Here is a 21,703-nt window from a genome sequence, read left to right on the forward strand (position 1 = left end):
GTGCTGTTATTCAGAAATAAGTTGGCTTTTATGTTTGGCTGGTAAGCTTTAAATTAACTAGTGCAGAGCTTAGGATACATTGGCTCCTGGAGTACATACCCAGCCTTGAGATGTCAGCCTTCTGGGGTGTGTTGACACCCACAGTCACAGTGTGTATTTCCTGGTGCTCAGTATTCTCTTGACTCGTCTGTTAAATACTAACTTAATTTATCTTCAATATTTGATCTTTGCGTTCATTTCTTTATTTGACTTGGATCATCTTGAAAAGCTGCTTGTTAAAGTGAATGTGTGATATTGTAGCTCTGATTCCAAAGCTTGGTTACAAGCTGGAGCTGGGTGAGGTTCCTGTACAGTGAAGATTTATCAGACACCCTCTGATCCGCTGTCACTCAGCACCTGGCAATAAAATCAGAGAGCTGCCGTGTGAAAATCCACTTCAGCCACAGAGCACATCAAAAGGAAGGGCTTAATCACAGGGCTTCCAGCCATTACCTTAACGAGCTTGGCTTCCAACATCTGCTGCAGCCTGTGAGCAGTGGGGAACAGGGCACCCATTGTGTTATTTCAGCAGTGGAGTGATGGCACATGGGCAAAGTCCTTATTTTGTACAAGGAGGCAGAGGGGGGACACTTTCAGGCTTGGTTTCCTGGCAGGTTAAATAATGTCAGGGAGCAGGATTGGCTGCATTAACAAACCTTGTAAAAAAAAAAATATCCCCCATACCTATTTATAGAGCTTATCTTTGCAGCTTCCCCCCCCCTCCCCATTAAAAATACACTATATTGTGGACTTTGGAGTGTGGTTTCTTGGTGGGGGGGTGAGAGGTGATGGGTTGTTTTTTGCTTGATACAGATGATTGTTGCCTAGTCTTCAAGTGTTTGTCCTTTTGCCATCATCTGTGTTATTTTTCACACATACCCAGCTTTCCAGGTAATTAAGAGCTGATTGTGACCATTTAAAACTGAGTCTAAATCTCACAAAAGTAAGACTGCTTTTCATTTTTGTTATGCTCTGGAGTTCACCAGAGTCCAGTGGAGATTGTTTTTAATGGAGTTTATGCCAGACACTCTACATAACTATGCAATATACCTTTTTAGAATGATTTCTTTACTTTTTCTCATTTACTGTTTTTGACAGTCATTTACATTTACTGTCACAACAGGTTTCAAAAGCAAAGACCATTTTCTTCATCTGGAGTGGGTCTGTCTTTGCAGGACAGAAGAGAATTCTTTCTGGTAGCAAAACACAAGCAAAAAATGTCTTGTCCTTGTACTACTGGTTTTGGTTTGTTGGAGGAATCACTCAAACTTCAAAATTTCCTGGCTTTTTTGATGTGTAGAAGCTGCAGAGCTTCCATGAAAGATGAATCACCCATAGCTATTCTAGAAATAGGCACCAGAGAGTGAATTCTTGGTAGTTTTTACTTTAAGTTGGTTACATTTGGGTTTGTGGAATAAAATCAACAGAGGGTTGTTGCCTTGTTGTATGATCTTTTTATCCTGAAATACTGATTCCAAGCTTTTTGTACCAGCTCTTGGGTTTGTTTTTTTTTTAATTGCCAGCTTTAAAGTTTCCTTGCACCCCTGAGTTTCTTGTTGCCTTGCAGGAGGACAATGACATCCTGGAGCCTGATCTGGACAAAGATGAGATTTTGCTGCCTCAGCTGGGGGAGCTTTCAGGAGAGAAGCTGCTAACAACAGAGTACTTGGGAGTGAGTACCACTCCTTAGAATCTTAAAATAAATTAATTTCCTGGTTAAGTGTTTTATTTCAGCAGTTTCACCACTTTCTTCAATTTGTTGCTTGAAGAGGCAGATGCTACCTGCAGAGCAGTCTGGATCTTTCACAGTCTGTGCATGAGCTGCTGCTTAGGAGAAGCAGAAGCAGTGTGAGAAAGGAGCTACCCTCTCACAGGGGGTGGTCAGGCTGTGGCTTAATAATAAGCTACAGGCAGCCTTAGGGTTCTAGTGCTACACCAGTGACTCTGAGCACACAAAGCAAAGTACTGAGCAGGTTAATAACTGGAACATTCTGCTGGTCTGAAATTATTTTAGAAAAAAGAAAAGTTGAAAAGTCAACTGCTCCTGCAGGCGTTGTGCTGGATCAAGTATTGTCTGCCTTACTTCAAGCAGCAAAAAGCTATTAAGTAAAAAAGCATAAAGTTTGTATGAATGCCATTTAGTGTGCTGTGACTAATTTGAGATATTCAGAGGGCTGGAGCACCTCTCCTGTGAAAACAGGCTTAGAGAGTGGTGGTATTCAGCCTGGAGATGAGAAGGCTCCAGGGAGACCTTATTGTAGGCATTCAGTCCTAAAAGGGTCTACAAGAAAGCTGGAGAGGAGCTTTTTCACAAGAACATGTAGGGATAGGACAGGGGGGAATGGCTTCAAACTGAAAGGGAGTAGGTTAGATTAGATACAAGGAAAAATAGTTCTTCCCTGTGGGGATGGTGAGGCTCTGGCACTGGTTGCCCAGGGAAGCTGTGGCAGCTGCATCCCTGGAAGTGTTTGAGGCCAGGTTGGATGAGGCTTTGAGCGACCTGATGCAGTGAAAGGTGGCTTGGAACTGGATGTTCTTTATGAACCTTTCCAACCCAGCCCATTCTATTATAAATGTGCACCTTCTGAATTCAAGAATCCGGAATCCTGACAATGGAAAAGTGACCTGAGGGAAGATGTTGTGAAAGAGCTTTCAGTGATTCCAGGAAGTTTTATGCAGTGACACCAGAAGGCAATTTAGTTTCTGCTGCAATGTTTCTGAAGAATTTTCTTTATGGCTTCAAATGTTTTTCCACTGCATTTATTTTTCTTCCTTTCCTGTATATCAGATAATGACTCACACTCCAAAAACTAAGAAGAAGCAATTTGCTGGTGTGCATCAGAGTACAGATGAGCCTCTACAGAGACCTGTGACACCAGGTTATCACAGAACTGCATATCTAATGTAAGTCCAAACAAATGAGACCAAGTTAGTTTTTTTAAGCTCTTTTAAAAAGCATAACAACAAAAGAAGCCCATAACAATGCCTAATAGCTAAACCTTCTCTATCTAAAAGTGCATTGCCATTGTCATTCATTGCAGATCATTTCAAAAAAAGGAGCAAAACATAGCAGGCAGAGAAAGGTCCACTGGCTGAGGTCACATTCTAAAAATAGTTGAATGAATATATACTGATCAGGTTGATTTAAATTTGTATTGTATCCCACATGTTCTTGCATCTTCTTGTAAAATACTCCATTGGAAAGTTGCACCAAACATCTACAATGCCTGGGATCTTCCACTTCACAGGCAACAAAGTGTATTTGCTCTAGGGAGGTTTGTTAGAGGACAGATGAAAAAGAAAATGGATAGAATAAAAATCTTGTTATGTTGTGTTTCCCTGCTTTGGAAATACAGTTTCCATCAGAAGTGTGTATGACACTTTGCTCCTGGTGTGATTTGGGTCAGAGTAGAAGGCTTATTGTAAAGGGAATAAAGGAGTCTTACCATGTAGAGCTCCTTGAATATTCTCTGCTTTCTGTTAGAACAAGTATATCTTAATTTCTGACATGAGATTTGTCCTGTTCACTGTCTTGACTGAGGAAGTAAAATACCAATGAAATCCCAAATTTAAATGATTTTTTAACTTTCAGTTGCATAGTTTTGGATTTGATCAAGTCTGGGTAGCTATGATACAGGCATGTTTATTGTGAGGATTTAATGTTTTTGTTTCTGTGGATATTTAATCTGAGACACTACAAGACTAACCAAGCATGATGAGAGTACTCAAGACTCAAAGGATTGGTATGGGTGTGTTAAAATGAGTGGGTAACCTGAAACACAACAATGTAATGAAATTACAGATGGTTCTTTGAACACATCAGTCCTGAAGATTGTCCCATGCTGTCCCTCTGCCACTCTTTGCTTTTCTGTCCATATTTTCTATTTCCTAGAGTACTTTTCCTCCTCATTTTAGTGTGGAAAATGGGTAAAGAAGACAGTGAGGACTGATGTAGTTGCACAGGTGTAGGTGACTTTGAGTGAAGTCTGTTTTTGGACAAGGAGTGGTCACAGCCTTATCTTGCCTCCCACTGTCTCATGCTGGAATTAGCATTCCTACATGCAGGTGACCTGAGTGGGAGCCCCCCTGAGTCATCCAAATATACCTTTTTGGCAGGTGTACCATTCTTGTGGGATTATATGTTTTAGGTCACCAGGGCCTTGGAACAGACAAGAGTAACATACCAGATCTGGGCATGGACAAAATCCCAGAAGACATTTATTTTTTTAAAAAACAAGATGAAGGAAACACACACTTCCAAAGCAGAAGAATTTTTTGCTATTCCATGGCAGAATTTGCCTTAAAATCTTAATCTTTATTCTGAGTACTGGCCTGGATAAAATGGCATTTGTTTGGACATGGCCCTACTCTGCCTGGTATAGCCTAAATGTGGATTTGGAGTTCTGACTTTGTGTCTTTTCTTACAGTGGCCAACTTTTTGCACCATCACAACATCCACAGTTTTTGCAAGACCTCTCCTCATATATATTAAAAATGTGTGTTTGTGTGTCAGAAGAAAGCAGCAATTAATTAATATGTTAGTAAAATAGTGATTACCTAATAATTTTCATGCAGTTCTCCAAAAGAACTGCAGGCCTTAAAAATCTAGACTGATTAATCTATGCCTAAATATACATATACTGGTTATCTATGCCTAAATATACATTGCCACTTTCCTGTGGGGTTAGTGTTAGAGTTCAAGGTCCCCCTTACCCTGCACAGTATTTCACCCAGGCTGGGCTTGGAGACCTGGGCTGATTCTGTGGAATTGGCTGTTAGGGCAGTGTTACAGTCGAGTTTTTAAAGTTACTAGAAATTCCTCTGCCCAGATTAATGTGCTAATGAGACCACATGCCAAAATCAATGTTGTGCATTTTATTTGATAATAAATATGAGAGAGGGAAGGAGAAGAAGGAAGAGAAAGAAACAGAAAAGAGGTGGGGGTACAGAAAGAGAGTGACAGAGACAGATGAAAGAAAGTCTCACCGCTCCAAGGATCCCAAGGATGCTCTGTTGATCCTCTCCAGCTCTGGTCCTCTTGGTGGTGAGGGTGCCCCAAAAAGCACAGAATGCAGTGGATGAGGACATGCTCAGCCAGGTGGGAATGCCCAGGTGGCTCCCCTGGGGGGGCTGCTTGACTCAGGCTCTTGCAGCAGGCTCTGCGGCTGTTGCATCACTTTGCCTCTCCTGCAGTGCTGTGGTGCAAGGCCTTAGGCATGAATCTGAGGGATGCTTTGGGGGTCTTTGATGGATTCTGACACCCCCTCAGCTGCCTCCCACATCAGTGTGCCGTGGATGTGGCCCGTGGGGTTGGGGTTACACTGCTGGGCCAGTTCGTGTAAGGGAGGATGGGTGTTCAGTGCCTCTGACCGGAGGCTGCGCCCAAAACCGCCTGCCCCCCTCGTTCCAGGGGAATCTGTGTAAACCTGGCCTCTGTGGCCTCAGCCCAAACCCAGCCAGGGATGATTCTCTGCTGCATTTGGCTTTCTTGTAGATGCATTCCTTGCTCTCAGCCTTGTTTGCTTCTCCCTAGACCTGAGGTGATTGAACATATCTTATCTTATCTAATCTAGCCTGTTTACTGGCACAGTTCAAAGTTCCAGCCAGGCATCTTCAAGGAGGGGGGCCTTCTGTAGTTATAGGTTCTTTTTGCTATAGGGCAAAATTCCTTCCTAACAATGTTTAAGGCCTGAACCATTTCAGTCCCTGACAGGCAGCCTTACATCCTATTTGGAAATTATATTTTCAGGAATAAATCATCATTATCACTGGAGTGTCTAAGCATTACATTCTTGTTTTATAAGTGGAGAGGAAACCAAGCTTGTGAAAATGAAATTACTTCATTCTGGGAAGTCAAAAAAATTGTGTCAAACCCATGGGAGTGGCTTTTATTTCCCTGTGTCATGTACTGCACTACAATTTTTGCATCAGAAATAATCTCTGGAAGTGATTGCTGCCTCTCTTTAGCACCATCACCCAGGCAGGCTGTTTACTTAAGCGTCCCGGGGTCCTGGAGTGACTCGAGTCTTGTATTTGGCACAATTTGAATCCTCTCAGTTGAGCAGCTTGTGCCTCTGCAAGACGGCTGCAGGTCACTGCTGGATACAAATTAAAAACACATTTCTGTCATGCTGGTTCTGGGAGCTCTTGGGCTAAGAGAAGTGTTAGTTTGATGGTGTGAAGCAGTCTTTACAGATTGCCTTGCTATGCAAACTACAGAGGAGAAATATAAACTGCAGAAATCTAACACTGTGAAAATACATGAAAATTAATTTCCCTCCTGCTCTGCCCAAATGGTAGAAATACTGTGAGTGTTTGATGCAGGAAACAAGCAATACCACCCTGAATGAGAAGTTTGTCCTTTGTACCTAACTAATTTGTGTGCAGGAAACTGCAATGAGTAGAGGAGGACATTCTCAAACTACATTTTGCAGCAGAAAAGGACAAGCTTTGACGGCTTTTATGCTGTTCTAATTTTAGTAGAAATTCATTTACTAAAATAAGGAAATACTCATTTGGAAATTTTTGCAGGAGGAAGACAATAAACACTTAGCTGCCTTAATTTGAAAGCAATATCTGAACTGGATGTATTTTGTAGTTTCAATAATTTAAGTGGCTAGTATCATGTGAAATCTCCTGAAAAACATTAGACACTTTTGCCCTGGGTACAGCTTGTCTACCAGATATAATCCAGGACAGTTCATCTGAATTATCTGAAGTCTTGTATTCAGCAGAGGGGTTAAACTACATTAAAAATTTTTGTAAATGCTGCCATTCAAAATTGAAGTGAATATAACTTGTTTGAAGTTCTTCATGTGAGACTCAATGTAATATATTCCATTTAAAACATCATGAAATAGGAAGCAATTGAGGAGATACTATAACGTGTCTCTTTGAGTTGTTGGTTCATACCTCCAAAAGGGAGGGGGGGTGAAGATCTTTAGTGCTGAATAGAAGTATTCACACAGAAAATTAATGCAGAATAGCCACTGCACATGAAACAGCCATTTCATGCTAATTTTTCTATGACTTCCCAGTGCAGACAAGGCTCTAGTTACTTCAGATGAATTGTCATGGGATCCCTGTATGGACAAGCTCTTGCTGTATGGAGCTGAGGGAGTCAGGAAATACTGGAAAGCTGCCTTCTTTTTCTTTTTTTCATTTTTCCCTCCTTCTTTAAAGACTCGCTGGCTGAGATCACTCAAGGGGGCCTGAACTACTTAATATTCTGCTAGCTATTTCCTTAGAAACTGATTTAGCTGTGAAATCATTAACTGCCTCCTTGGACTGCATCCTTTTTACTAGAAGTGTGGTTCAGTTACCTTAACCTGATATTGGGCAGGGAAACTTTCCCTGTCTGCCAACTTCTTTCTTCTTTTCACACGCTTTTCACACCCTCTCACTTGTGCTGTGTTTTATTGCTTACTAGTAAGCAATTGTGGCCCTGTTCTGTCCTTCAGCTGATTCAGTTTCCCACTGATCCACTTCACTTGTGAAATCAAGAGTTCTATTTGTTCCCTACCTTGTTTTAAGTCAGTGTTGCATATTGCTCTTTAAAGTGAAATCCTTGGAACATTCAGAGGCAAATCTTAAATCCTTGAAAAACTAAGTATTGAAGATCTCTCAGGCCCATTTCTACAGTCTTTTTCTTTAAGTGTCATGGTGGTATTTTGGGTCTTCAGACTGCAGGGAGTTATGGTTTTCTTTCCTCAGCTCTTTTATTGCAGTAGGAAAAAATGTTAATTTCAAATATGTTTGATGTCAGCTGGTTTGGGGGAGCTACAGTCAAGTAGTTAAATTATATCCTTAATACTGGTTTGCAATATGAAATTTAAAATAATTTCAATGTGTACTATGTCATTACAGGCAATTAGAAGAAATTAGAATTTACTCTGATTAAACTTTTTCTACTGTAAGCATTCACCTTGCATTCTCCTTTCTCCTCCAGGCCAGAAAACAGTTCCAGTTCCTGTCACGACAGGGACGAGAAGCTGCAGTCTCTAGCGAGTGGTGCTTCTTCCACTTGTGGTGGGAGACAGTCCAGCATTTCTGACTTCTGCATTTCCCCCTCATGTAAGGATGGTCTGTGGGTGCTGTTCTTAATTGCTGACATCTTCCTTGGCTGAGGCAGGTGTAGGGGGCCTGGACTGTGTGTTGTAGATTGGGGATTCTTTTAGTGTAGTGTGGACATGGCCCTCTGGCCATTTATAAAGCCTGGGTCGGTCTGCAGGAGCTTGGGGCACACAGCAGGCTTCAGCTCCAGCTGAATGCATGGCCACAGGTGATGTGTGGCCAGCAGACACCGATGGTCTCGCTTGCCTTGCTCCATCTTGCTTCCTGCGGGAGTGCCAAGGATCAAACCCAGGGCTTCCGCTGTGTGAAGGATACTCTGCAATGTCCCCTGCCCAGGGAAGGAGCTGCAGCCAGAGACAGTGCACTTCCCAACAGGCAGAGCCCCTTGCTTGATCAAATATCCCTTGTTTGGATCTAAATGAATCACTGTCTGCTGGCACCTGCAGGCTCTGCTGGCTGGATCTCAGTGTTAGAGCTGAAGGCAGCTGCAGTTATCTGCTGAGATTTGCAACTGCATTCAGACCATCCAGGGCTGTGGAGGATGGGCAGCCTGGTGCTGTGTGGCTGCATTGTGGGTGGTGCTGCTAAAGATTCTGCCCGTGCAGCTTCAGCTAAAATGAATGCAAACTCAGCTGGGCCTGAGAGCTCAGAAACATGTGATGGAATTTAAAAGGTTATAGCCTTCTGAAATACTCGATTGCTGAACTTCTGATATCCACGAGATCCTGCAACTTTGGATTTTGGAATTTTAACCTTCCTGGAGGGATTCATTAACATTTGCAATTACAGATCTAAGGCAATTTGATCAGCAGTCGTAGATAAAGGATCTTGCAGCATATCCGGGACAGAATTATTAATAAGTTCAGGCAAAGTGTGCCTTTTCTTTTCAGAAAAATATGCTTTGAAGCAGTAAAGGAATAGCATACTTTTTACTTTCTCTTCTATTTTTTCAAATTTCCTAAAGGAAATGAAAAGGATTCTGAGAAAAGTAACTGAGGTCTTGCAGACAGGAATTCACTTGCATAATGCCTAGAGCTGATAAATGTAACATGCTGAAGGAGAGGAGGACAGGAGCAGGAGAAACCCCTGTCCACGATGGGCACTTGGGTTCTTGCTGCTGTGCAGCAGTGGGAGCTGCTGTTCTCAGCCTCACTGTGCACAGTAACACCTTGGGTACAGCTCAGGGGGTTTGGCCGACCAAGGGCAGCAACTCACACCAGCAAGGGTTGTAAACCAAGTAAGAGCATACTAACTTGGCACTTTTCCTGCAGAGATGGAAAAAAAGAGCATACCTGTGCTTTGTAAAGGAAATTAAGCCAAGTAGTTATCAAGGGTGTTCCTATTTAGTGTTTTAAAGTGTAACTGGATTCAATTCCTAAAGCATTTTGCAGCCATCCAGAGCCCAAGTGAACAGATTTTTGTATCTTTCCAGTGAGATGCATACACTCACCTCTGTCACTTTTGCTGTGCTGCTGATGCTTCTGATAGTTTGTTTTGTAGAGATTTGTAAAGAGGTTTAAAGAGGCAGCCTGAGTCAGTCAGCAAAGTAGATGTTGTTAGTTTTTGATGAATATTGATTTAAAGCATTCATGCTGAAGATATTTCTGCCAGCTTAAATGTTTCATTTTGTAAGAACTTTGTTGTAGCCTGTGTCTAAAACATTCTGTTAGCTGCTCTCAGTCAAAATTGTATGCAGGTGGCTACTAATAAGACTACTAGATTATATTCTTTTCCTGTAGAAAAATCTTTGAGGTCAGAATATACAACCTATTGCTAGTTTATATATATGCATTATACATGTAAAAGCACAAATAATTTTTGTCTGTGACAGAGGAAATTTTTCCTAGCATTAATGCAGGCTATAAAATAACATTGAGCTACTTGAAAGATGGCCTAAGGTTTGTTTTGGGTTTTTCCAAGTAGCAGTGACATATGTGCTTATCTTTCTTATCTTTTGGGATTTAGAAATGAGATGGAAGAGAAGAGAAAAGAGAGACTGCACTGCTGGACTCCCTGGTTGTTATGTCAGTGACAGGACTTTATTCTGCAGGATGATAATTGAGCTGGGTCTTTGAACATCTCCACTTTTCCAAAAGGCAGTGGGGATAGTCATATATAAATTGAAAAGGCTTTAATTTAAGACAATGGAAAATAAACCCTTTCTTTTCTGTTGCCTTCTAAGATACAGCAGGGAACAGAAATGTGTAAATATAATGGTACTGCTTCTAGAGGCTTTCATGATGCTCTGCTACACATCTCTGCTGTGCAATAAATGTGCTGTTTATTGACTTCTGAGCTTGGTCTGATGGTCATTCTGCAGTACCAGGAGCCTGCTTATTTCAGAATATTTGTTTCCCAGCATCACATGAGTACCTTGGGACTCAGAGTTTCATGCAGCCAAGTCACAAAATTAATAGTAAGAGACAAAGAGTGAAAAAAAAACGGAATAAAAGCTTCATGTGAACAATTAGCCTCCTCAAGGGACTACCAGAAGGAGGCTAAGTTTAGCCTCAAGGAACCTTGATCCTTTTTGTTTTCCAAAAATGAGCATAGTTCTTTAATGTCCTTCTGGAAATATTTGATTGTTCTTGAATTGGTCTGATTTTGTCTGGGTCCATCCTCTCCCCCTTTATCCTTTGATTAAGAATCAATAATTCTTGCACTCTTTTATTTTTTGTCTCCTGTGGGCAGAAAACTTGTGGACCAAAGATGAACCCTGGTCATCTTCCTACACGTACTATGCTGAATGCCAGACAGAACATGTGCTGGGCAGCAGAATGCCTGTCTGAGAGTGACCTGATCTGCATTCTTATCAGCATGAGAGAGCAAACCAGGACAGCAGCCTGTCCTGAGCATAGCAGGAATGGAGCTAGGGATTTTCCCTAAACTTTCATTGAACTTGCACATCTTGCTAGCCTTGTGGCTCTAAGCAAACTGAGTGTCCTTCACTTCCCCATTAGTGTAAGGCAGAAATTGAGTCTGACAGAAGTGTAAAACACTTCTTTTTGTCTGCAGTGGCCCTGTTACTGTGGATATGTACAGACAGCTACAAGGGGTTGTGTTATTGTGGCTTTAATGAGATACTGGATGAAGCTGATGTGTGTTAACTGCAGTTCTGCATGCTCCTATCCCATTGCAAGTGCACAGTGTAGCCAGTTTTATTTTCCAACTGCAAAGTTGGAAAAAAAACTGGCTTAAATTGCCACACTTACAGCTGTTTTGCTCAGGTGATGAGCCCTAATACATTCTGCCACACAAACTCAGTAGGCTGCCAAAACCTCAAGGTTTCCTTCATACAGCAGGAGTTGTGACTTGATTGAATTTCTAATAAAACTGTAAGGAGACAACTCCTCACTGAACTGTGTTTCTTTTTTAAGCAGCAGTTGAAATGAAGTCATCTGAAGTATTTGCATCAGGCCATAGAACGGACCAACACATCCCAGCTGGTGATACCTTATCTTCTCAATCTGCTGACTTCACTGAGGACAAAGTAAATGATCAATCTCACAGGTATGCTTTATCCAGAGAATACCTAAAATTGTGAGAGGAGTCTGACAGGATTTACCAGCTAATTCCATGCTGCTGTAAAGACAATCTGTGAATTTACTTGATGTGTGATGTAGTCTGGCCTGAGACAGCTGTGGTGGTGCTTGCCAAACAAAATACCCTTTGCTGTGCCAGAGGCAGCTGTTCAATTTCTAAGCATCTGGTTCAGAATGAGAGAAGTCTCAAGCAAGACATTATTAATGAACTTCACATGTATGCTCAATGCAGCCCTCTGAAAATAAAACTTCCTGATTGCTTCCTTAGATGACTCAACACTAGTCCATGAAAATCATTTCTTAGTAAAGAAATAGGTAGGACTGTGAGAACAGGACAATAATTAACATGCAGAAGGAAGAAAAATGAAGCATTTAAATGGGTTAAGAGTGCTTAAACATGCTGAGCTGCTAGCACTGCTAACCAGAGTCCTTCATTTATCCACTAGATGGGTACAGCAAAGAGGGAAAGTTATGAGATCACCCAGCAATGGGTTTCAACTCTTCCTTGAAATTATTCCTGTAAAATGAAAGTTTATGCTCTCCTTATCTGCTTATCCTGTTCACCTTAAGCCCTCTGTGAAACCTTTGTCACGTGTACAACTGTGATCTTATATCTTGGATGAGAACAAGGAATTAATTAGCAATTGGACTAAAGTCTACCAGTTTTCAGAGCCTGCATTTGTCCTTCAGACATTAACAGCTTTTTCCTATAACTAATTGGATTGGGCCAAGTTTTAAACAGCGTAGACAAATTTTAAAAGCAAATATGTTCCAGAACTAAAACACAGAATGGGTGGAGATGTGTTAAAGGAAAGCTTTTACAAGCTCTTTATGCACCTGATTTTTCAGGTTGGTTATTTGTGTCAATTACAGCTTTAGCACTTCAGAAAGATTCTGTCTAGAACTTTGTTTCCTTAATGCCTACAGATGCCAGTGTGTGGTTTTGGGTTTTTTGGGGGGGCTGGTGTGGCTTTGCTTGTTTGGTTGGGGTTTTTTCCCCAGTTGCACTGTTTCATGGTGACATCTGAGAAATTATACGTTGTCAACAAACTGTCACTGGTTTCAGCTGAAGTGATTAGTAGTCATACCTCTGGGCCAGCATTACTGGTTTTATTTCTGTTGTCTGTTGTAACAGTATCTAAGCACATATTAGAAATACAAATAGACCATATAAATTTATGGCCAGTTTGTTTGCTCTGTGGTGGAGATAGGGATATTATTTTTCAGGCTTTGCTTCCAGGAAGCAAGTAAAATTGGCAGCATCTTGTTCCTCACCTTAGTGAGATGCCTTGCTTCTCTACATAACCTGTTATTAAAAAGGTGTGTTCCCAGTAGTTTTTAATATTTGTTCACAAACATATGTCTAAATCTCAGGATGGGATTTATAGAAGTGAAGGCACAGGTGCAGTATCCTGCAGAGGAAGATCATATCTTTTCACCCTGTGTTTCCTCAGCATGCATGCAGTAATTTGGATTTCCAAACACAGCCTTGAGTTACAGGTACAGGAATGCAGCCATTCTCAGTCAAAGAGAGCACAGGGTTTTCTGTGTCAAGAGTCTTTTGTTAATATGTTGGTGTTGCAATACCTAGACCTGCCTTTTCATTCTTTCACTCCTGGATGCAGACTATAATTTGTTTGCAAAACAAACAGGACTAATAAATCACTTCTTTGCTCATAGTTTTGTCCACTGTAAGAATTGCCTCCTTCCTGGAGGCAAATACCTGTTTGGCAAATGCCAAGACCCTCCTAGAAGAGGTATGTATGAGAAAAGGAGGGCTGAGCTGGGCTGTGGAAGTGGTCACTTCTCTTTCCCCTCTTCCTTAGCAGTGTAATTTGGGAACTTAACTGCACAGAGCTGAGTGAAAGGATGCAAAATCAATTGGCGAGAAGAATGAGACCTTAGTAGGGACATTTCTGCTGCAGCTGTTTTATTTCCACAGGAGCAAATGGTTGTTCCAACTGGTGCAGGTCAGACTGAGTTAAATGACAAAATAAGCAATAAAAATGACACTGCTGTGTGGAGATACAGATGTTTAAATATCTCCGTGGGCCACGCACGCCTTGAGGTTTTATCTACCAGTCTTATTTTTTGGTGTTGTTTTACCAATCTGTTTCTGCTGCCATCTGCCACCTCCTCCTTTGAAGCTGAGACAAGTATTAACACTTGTAATAGTCATAGGTAGATGGCTGCAGAGCAGTTAGCACGTCTCTGCCCTAACAGCTGGCATGTACATATGCAAAATGCAGACAATAATGCTATTTAAAATACAAAAGGAACACTTGCTCAAATCTCCCTGCAAGGTGAAGCAGGGCTATGGAAGGGCTAATCACTACTGACTCAGCAGCATTCCCAGGGGAGGAGAGGGGGAGATTAAATATCTTGAAAATCCCCCTAATCGAGCCTTCTGATGGTCACAAAGGTTCTTTTGATGGAGGTAATAACACGAGGACTTTCTATTTTGAATCGCCGATTTTTAGATGGCACCTTTCAATATCTTGCCTTTGGCTCTTTTTAAATACGATGAAGTTTTCATGTAGCTGTTTAACCTTTAGTTTAACTTTAGTTTAACCTTTTCTCCTTTTAAGAGAAAATCGAATCACTAGTGCAAACATTAATTTAGATTCAGAATTAATTTAGAGACTTGCTATTTCCTGATAGCCTCCATTTTTTTAACTGGGAAAAACTATACTTATGCTTGGGGCACGGAAGGACAGTGTATCCTCACACAATTATTGACTAAATTTTAAAGAATGGTATTTTTGCAGACTGTGAAATAGCAGCACCTGCTTTATGTTCTCAGTGTGAGCAAGGAACCTGTGTGTTTAGGGAATTTATTTTAGAGATGCCATCACAGCTTTTTGCTCTCTTGACAAAGCCTTCAGGGCGTTCTACAAATCTTATCTCAGACAGGAGCCAGGGAGGCTGCCCATGTCTGCCAAGATTGCCTGTACCTGGAAGAAACTGTGGTGTCTGTGCCCTAAAAGGATGTGTTCCTGTGCTGTAGCAAATCTGTGTACTTTTTGCACCCCAGAACACGTTACTGGATGTGATAAACACAACAGGAAACAAGCTAAAGCTCAGCTCCTGGTTTGCAGGGAATTTGACTGGCCCTGTTCACTCCTGTTGTGCCAAGAGTGAGGTTTGGGTAGGATGGACAGGCCGAGAGCCAGGCTGGAGGCTGTGCAGGGAGCACGCAGCCCAGGCAGTGCTGTGGTGCCACCTTCCTTTCCATTTGCAGCCTCCCTGAGGTCTGAGCACCTGCCAGGCTGTCACAGCACGTACTGCAGGTCTCACTTGGTTGCAGCCTTACTATGCAGAGGTGTTTCTCCATGCCTTGCTGACCCTTTCCCTCTCCTCCTCCAGTGACTTTGCCCTCGCCTTCACCAGCAAACCCAAGATCCCGCGCACTCCCGACGGGCAGAGCAGCAGCCCTAGAAAGGGAAAGGTCCCAGCCATTGCCCCCCAGTTCTCTCAGTCTGGACCCCAACAATCAAAACATCCAAGCTCCTCAGGATCTACAATGAGCAGACAGAGTAAGTGGAAAATGCCATCGTTCTGTTTGTCATTCCTTGGGTGGGAAAGGAGGGAGCGTTGTAGAAACTCTTCAGGAATGAAGTGGTAGGCTACAAATGTGCCAGGAGTGTATGACATTGTGCTTGTCACCTGCAGGATGTACAGCCATGTAATTATATCCTGCTGAACACTGCTCCTCTTTCCAGGCTGTCATGTGAGCAGTTAAAAGACATGCTTTTTCCTGTCTCTGGGCGGAGAAATGTGACCCAAATTCTCAGAAGTTTTTGCAGAAGCTTCTGAGTCTCAGATGAGACCTTCTCTAGATGTCATCAGAGTTTTTCTTTTTCTTTAGACACTTGTTCATCCCACTGTGTAACTTGAAGTCGGATCCCTGGGTGTGTCTACACTGCAGCTGAATGTAGAGCAGATGTCAGGCAGCTCAGGAGATGGCTCAGGGCAGCTTGGTAAGCAGGGAGCCCAGCACAGTGTGCTGCTGATGGCAGTCTCCTTTCTGCTGGAGACTGCTGCTCTAGAGCCAGGTGGCCATGCTGTGGCCTGCAGAAGTTTATAAAAAGTACTTCCTGTGTGGGGGTTCAGAAGAGAGGGTGGATTTGACTTGAGGATGGAGGAAAATGATGGACTCTTGCTTTGAGCCAGGCAACACAAGCTCAGTAGAGAGGAAAAATTGATCTTGGATGCTCACACATCAGTAAACACGTGTGGTGTGTCAGCTGTAGAGTTTTTTGGGGTGGAGGGGTAAGAAAGATGCATTCTTCAGTAATGAACAAATTTTTCTCAGGTGTGTGGATAGGAAAAGCTGGATTCTAATACAATTCTGTGTCCATCATCAGTGAAAATGGAAGGAGCATGGCATGATAACAAGTTTAGTGATGATTATTTTATCACAATGCAACATTTGCTGTATTCTTTAGCTGTAACTGTTACCTTGAAGCATTTGATAAAGACATAGTAAGTCAATACCTTCCCAAGAAACTCGAAATGTGTGTATATCATTAGCTAGTCATTACAGATAGAGCAAATGAAATGAAGAGAATTTAAATAACCCAGTCAAGCAGTAACAGAGCTGGAAAGAGCATGCTGAGCCTTCTGTGTTGCTCATTCATTGTTCCACACAGTTGCACATGCAGAGAAGTGGTGTGGTTTCCTTCAGGGAGTACAGGTGAGGCATTGGAAGGGAATGTTCTTGGTGGCGAAAGGAGGTTTTGACCTGGAGGCTCCTTGCTTCAACACTCTCGTGCTGAGGTAATGCAGCTCTTTCAGCTTTACCTTTGCTGCATGTGCCCTGAGTTTTACCTCTGACAGCAGTGCTCTCTGTTTCCTGTGACAGCAGCGCTGTTCTGCCCTGATTGGAATTGGTGTTAACACCCAAGAGTCTGTCCCTGGTTCCTGTTTCGGTTCATTTCCAAAAGCATTGGCCCAGTGAAAAGAAGCCCTAGTGAAGGAAGGAAAAGTACAGAGAGTGTGTGTGTGTGTGTACAAAAAAATCTTCTGCATGTTCTAGTTTCTCCAGGGCAGCTTTACACTCCTGGGGAGAGTGTCCTAGGAAAGATGTGACAGACCAGTTGCTTTCAGGAGGCTCCGAAGCAAGATCCTTTTCCAGTGGCACAGTGTTAAATGTGTTTTATTTTTAAATTGCTCTAAAGTAGATCACTTGGGGTTCTCTGTGAATTCAGTATATGTGATCTGTTAGTCCAGATACCTGAGCTCTTCTAACTGTTATTGTTTTATTTGTTTTACACTGTACCTCTTCTCTTTGCTGGGAATGTATGCTCAATGTATAATAGGCATCCCAACTTGCTATGGTCCATTTACCATTTCTCCCAATTTTTTGCTTGAGAATCCAGGTTATCATTTTCTAACTGTCCACAAGACAGTGTCAGCAATTAAATGTTAAGCTCTTCCTGCTAAAAATAGCAAATCAATTATTTTGCAAACAACTAATCTGCCACTCACTCTGTGTACGTGTATCCAGCCTTGTCTGCTGTCAAGAGCAACAATTAGTTCTTGTCCATCCTGCAGGGACTTTCACACAGGTGTTTATAGATGGGAAGAGTTACATGAAGGTTGTAAGGACCAGATTTTTTAAGGACTAAAAAGAGTTTTAAGCACTTACACTGAAACTTGAGGTTCTCAAAGGTAATTCTCAGCTTTTAGAGATGAAGGGAAGAGATCTGAAGCAAGTGAGCCCCTAATGTTTCCCTAGTAAAGCTCTGTGCCTACTGCTCCTTTAATTTCCTAGCTGACTCATCTGTAGGTCAAAAATGGTATCAGATGCACAGATAGCAGCAATCAGTAGATTCCAGCAGCTGCTGCCTCCCATTTGTCTGCTGCATAGGTATGTAGGATTTTATATATCAACAGACTCTGTTCCAGTGGAAGACTAATTTGTGGATTTCTTAGTATTTCTGGAGAAATGCAAGATTAATAGCTGATGGACATGATGAGAAAAAGATGGCTTTCTGATTTTACTTGCTGCATCCACTTATTTTAGAGGCACATTTTTAGCTTGATTTTAGTATTTATTACAGGTGTGCTTTCTGGAAACAAGTTGATTTTATGTAAACCTACCTGAACTAGCCAGAAGGTTCCTCTTGTAGCATGGAGTGTGTGGAATGCCTGAGGAATGCAGAGGAACCCCAGGTTCTTAGTGCAGCTACAGGCCTGGGGCCAGATTCCTGCCTGAGATGCAGCCCCTGCTGTTAGCTGAACTCTACAGCAAAAGCAAGCTCCTCCAGATAAAATCAGCTATACTGGGATCCTCTGTGATTTCCACTTCCAGGCTGGTACAGGGATGACACTGGCAGCATGGTTGGAAAATAATAGAATTCAACAGGGAGCATAGGCCCCTCCAAATTTAGACCTTTTCAACTGTGTTCCATGTGGACATGGTTGTGTGGTTTAATCCACTCTGATCCTTATTCTCTGTCTGTTCAGCTCTGCATGGGTGTGCTGGAGCTGTTTGCCCTGTACCAAGTTCTGAGGCCCATTGCAGCTAGGGCAGTACAAAACTCTCTACCAGAAGAATGGGGAATGTTTTTTGTCAACTGGGCCCTGGTGATGCCCTTTCAGTTGCTTCAATATTCCCTGAAAAGGGGCTGCCATAAATGCATTGTGCAGTTTTGAGTGCAGCATCAGGAGTTAAAGGAGTTAAAGTTCCTTTCTGCATGTTTTTTGTGATGTTTATTTCCCTGTACAAGTTGCCCTCAGGCAGCTTCTGTCTTGTAAATAAATCCTGCTTTCAGCTGACAGACCCTTTCTGGATGTTTTTCTGCAGGCAGCCAGTCCTACAGGAAGTGAGAACAGTTCCTTTCCTCGAGAATCACCTGTCACATTGCTGAAGGACAGAGCCAGCTTCCTGAAATGAGCTTTACTGGTGACCTGCAGAGGGGAGCGAGGCTGTTGGCACTGCAGGCCTTGCACAGGGACTGGGGATTATCTGATGGGATGTGTCTGTGGGCTCTAAAACTGCCTAAGACAAGGGCCTTGTTATTAGAATTTGAGGTCTCAGCAGCAGCCCAGGACTGACACAGGAGATGGATATTTTCTGATAGTTTGCTCTAAAGTGACATTGCCACCTTGAGAAGAAACTCTTGCTCTCTGCCTTCTGTGCCAGGGTAAATGGTCTTTGGAAACAGAATGTAGGCTCAGCCCAGGAGTCTTACCAAGAAACTGTATTTTTTACTTATTGCTCACTGAAGCAGCCTGCCAGTTGCTTTATTTTAAATTTTTCCTGTGTGACTGGGTTGGGAGGTGTCTGTGTTCAAAGGACCTGGTGAAGAGGGACAGTGTCTGCCACATGTGCAGAGCCCTCCAGCCCAGGGCACTCCTGTGTGGGCTGAGATCTTCCTGACCCTGAAGAGGAGGTATTTTATCAACTTCTGGTTGACCTGTAGCAGATGAAAAACACTGTTACAGTGCCCAAGGCACCATCCATGCTCACCTCTGAGGTCTTTCTCTGCAGCAATTACTCCTATTACTTCTTTCTGCTTTTTTTTTGTTCATTCTATCGTTTAACATCTGTGGAATAAAAAAATCTCTTTTTTCTTTTTTTTTTTCCCTGAAATGAAGAGCTTTGCTTCTTAATTCATAGAAGAAACCATGACAATGTGAACAGATCAGAAGCAACTTTTCTCTTTACATGTAACTGTGCTCCATCTTCTTTGGTGTTTGTTGGCTTTTTCATGTTCTTCACTTCAGAGCAATGACTGTTTATGTCTTTATGGAATTTGTGCTGGTCTTTGGTGCATGTGAAGTGCTGGCTAGACAAGAGAGATCAGGAATCCTTCCACTAAATAAAAAGCAGCAGTTAGTTCTGCCAGTGAATTACAAAGCTGGTGCTGTTTGTTGTTCTTTCTCTCAACAGTAACAGTGACCAGGAAACACTGAAGTCTTCACTGGGGGTTGACTTTTCAGTTACACCCCTTCATGTGACAGCTGCTAGGACACATAAATGCAGTTTACATTGAGACTTGGCTGCTGCTGAGGCAGAGATGTACAAAAAGCTGACAGTGTATTTGCCATAGTCAAACTTGAGAAACAAATGTTTGAATGAGTATGAAAATGGGGAAGGTGAGGCTTTGGTTTTGGAGAGCAAACAAGTGGAACACAGCCTGAAAGGTAAAGCAACTGCTGTGGTGACGGTGCCTTCCCCTAAAGTAAAGAGTTGTAAAGCCATTTCTGTAAAGCCAGAAGAAAGCTTTGTGGTTCTGACAAAATATTGAATTGGGCCTCTTGCTCTGTGGTGGCAACTGAAGAGCCAAGGCCACTGATGTCATTGCTTCAGGCCCACTGAGATCAGTGATGACGCTGATCAAATGTCAAATGTGTCAAATGTTTGCAGAAAGGGCTCCCACACACAAGTTCAGGATATGGATAGACTTTAAATCAGAATGAGGGTCTTTTGTAGAAGACCTCCTGTGGCTTAAAATCCAGTGGAAGTTACAGTTTACTACTCAGCAACACCAAGCAGGCAGAGCAGGGGTGTTGCTTTAGCTCCCAAACTCCGCAGGACACGAAGTGACTGCAGACACTTGCTAGCTGTCACACAGATCCCCATGGACAAAGGAGTCACAGACAATCTCTGACTTGTGCTTTGCTTCATCTGCCTCCTCTCAGAGCTGATAAACACAACTAATGGGAAAATGTCCTCCGGTTCACAAAAAGGCAGTAATGGAAAACAGTCATAAAAGTTCACCTCTGGCTTGCCAGGGTAGGCAGAATTTCCTCTGAAATTCTGGGTTTTTTCCAGCACTGTAGCATCAACAGCCAAGTTGTGAATGAAGTGCTAAGCAGTTCATTTGCATACATGAATGACAGAATGCTCCAGTAGCTGAGTTTTATTTCTCTTACAGCAGTGCTGTGTTTCATTGTTTCATGTTGGATCTCTGCTATGTTCATGCTACATCTGATTGTGTAAGATGAAGAGCAGCTTTTGAAAAGTGTTGAGAGCAGACTAATTTTTTTTTTGGGGTGGGGAGCAACAACCCCAAAACCTCACTGATTCTATGAATTGAGGTAAAACTTCACCACCCGTTGCCAGACACAAGGTGGTTGGTTAGGTGTGGCAGCTGCTCCAGCAGATCAAGATTCATGAAAACCAAAGTGCATCTTGCTGAGTTGGACTGAAAGGAAGCAACTGAAGTGTGTGTGCTTGTGTGTTTCTTGCTCAGGCCTGTTGCACTGCAGAACTCTGTGTGTATATTTTCCCATGTTCTCTTAGCTGTGTGAGTATGGAGTTTGAAATCCAAGACTATTTTTATGTTAATGCGTGAGAATCCTAATTTTCCAAATACCTGAGAGAAGCTATGGATGTGCTTAGAAATAAGTTATCAGCTGAACAGTAATTTGAGAGGCTGAGGAAGTAACATGTCCTCCTTTCCTCTGCCCTCACAAAAAAGCCCCTGTGATGGCAGTCAGGAGATTTGAAGCTAATAAAAAATGTCAGTTCTGCCTTTGTTCATAGAGCTGCACTCTTTGGGGTGGAAAGGTCCCTGAATGGAGGTCAGTAGCACACACATAGCAAATTCAGCACCTCACTCTGAAAAGTTGTTGGGTGTCTTTTGCATGTGCCATGAAGAGGGAGCTGCTAGATTCAACACCCTCCTGAGGAATTCATAACAGGAGCAGTGGAAATTGCTTCCCCTGTGGGAGGGGTGTGATTGCAATTAGAGTGGTTGTAATTTCTTTCACAAAAAGCAATAAAATTATTGCAAACAACACACAGATCTGCAGGGAAAGTTTTTCCGGGACCAAAGTCTTCCGTGGTGCTACCGTGCCTTTTGGATGGAACTACTGTATATTCAGTGTCCTTTTGTTTATGCAGAGTGTTATTGAGTCTGTTCAAGGCTACTGAAGTTTGCATAGAGGGTTCATTCTGTACTATCTTTCCATAACTAAATAAAAATGCTCCTTAAGGGTTTTTTTCCTTCTTTCCCTTTCTGATATATTTGGTTTGGGGGTCATGCAAATTTTTTTGTATGAATTTCTTTACATTTTACTCTAGTTTATTGACA

At 42.3% G+C, this 21,703-nt stretch overlaps 1 protein-coding gene across 2 annotated transcripts in view; it reads left to right on the plus strand.

Annotated features, from left to right (window-relative positions):
- The window catches only part of ARMC9 (armadillo repeat containing 9), a 63,671-nt gene that overhangs the window by 36,066 nt on the left and 5,902 nt on the right, over positions 1–21,703 (plus strand). Inside the window, exons 21-26 of one of the 2 annotated variants that reach the window (XM_084212061.1) lie at positions 1,607–1,711; positions 2,828–2,943; positions 7,988–8,112; positions 11,493–11,622; positions 15,021–15,190; positions 18,466–20,754. In XM_084212061.1, coding sequence (XP_084068187.1) covers positions 1,607–1,711; positions 2,828–2,943; positions 7,988–8,112; positions 11,493–11,622; positions 15,021–15,190; positions 18,466–18,488 — 669 coding nt within the window. In that variant the 3' untranslated portion in view covers positions 18,489–20,754. Of the gene's footprint in view, positions 1–1,606; positions 1,712–2,827; positions 2,944–7,987; positions 8,113–11,492; positions 11,623–15,020; positions 15,191–18,465; positions 20,755–21,703 lie in introns of those variants that run through there. The other variant, XM_084212062.1, reaches the window with a different exon arrangement.

This window comes from Fringilla coelebs, assembly GCF_963513975.1.
Source record: "Fringilla coelebs genome assembly, chromosome: 10".
Lineage (NCBI taxonomy): Eukaryota > Metazoa > Chordata > Aves > Passeriformes > Fringillidae > Fringilla > Fringilla coelebs.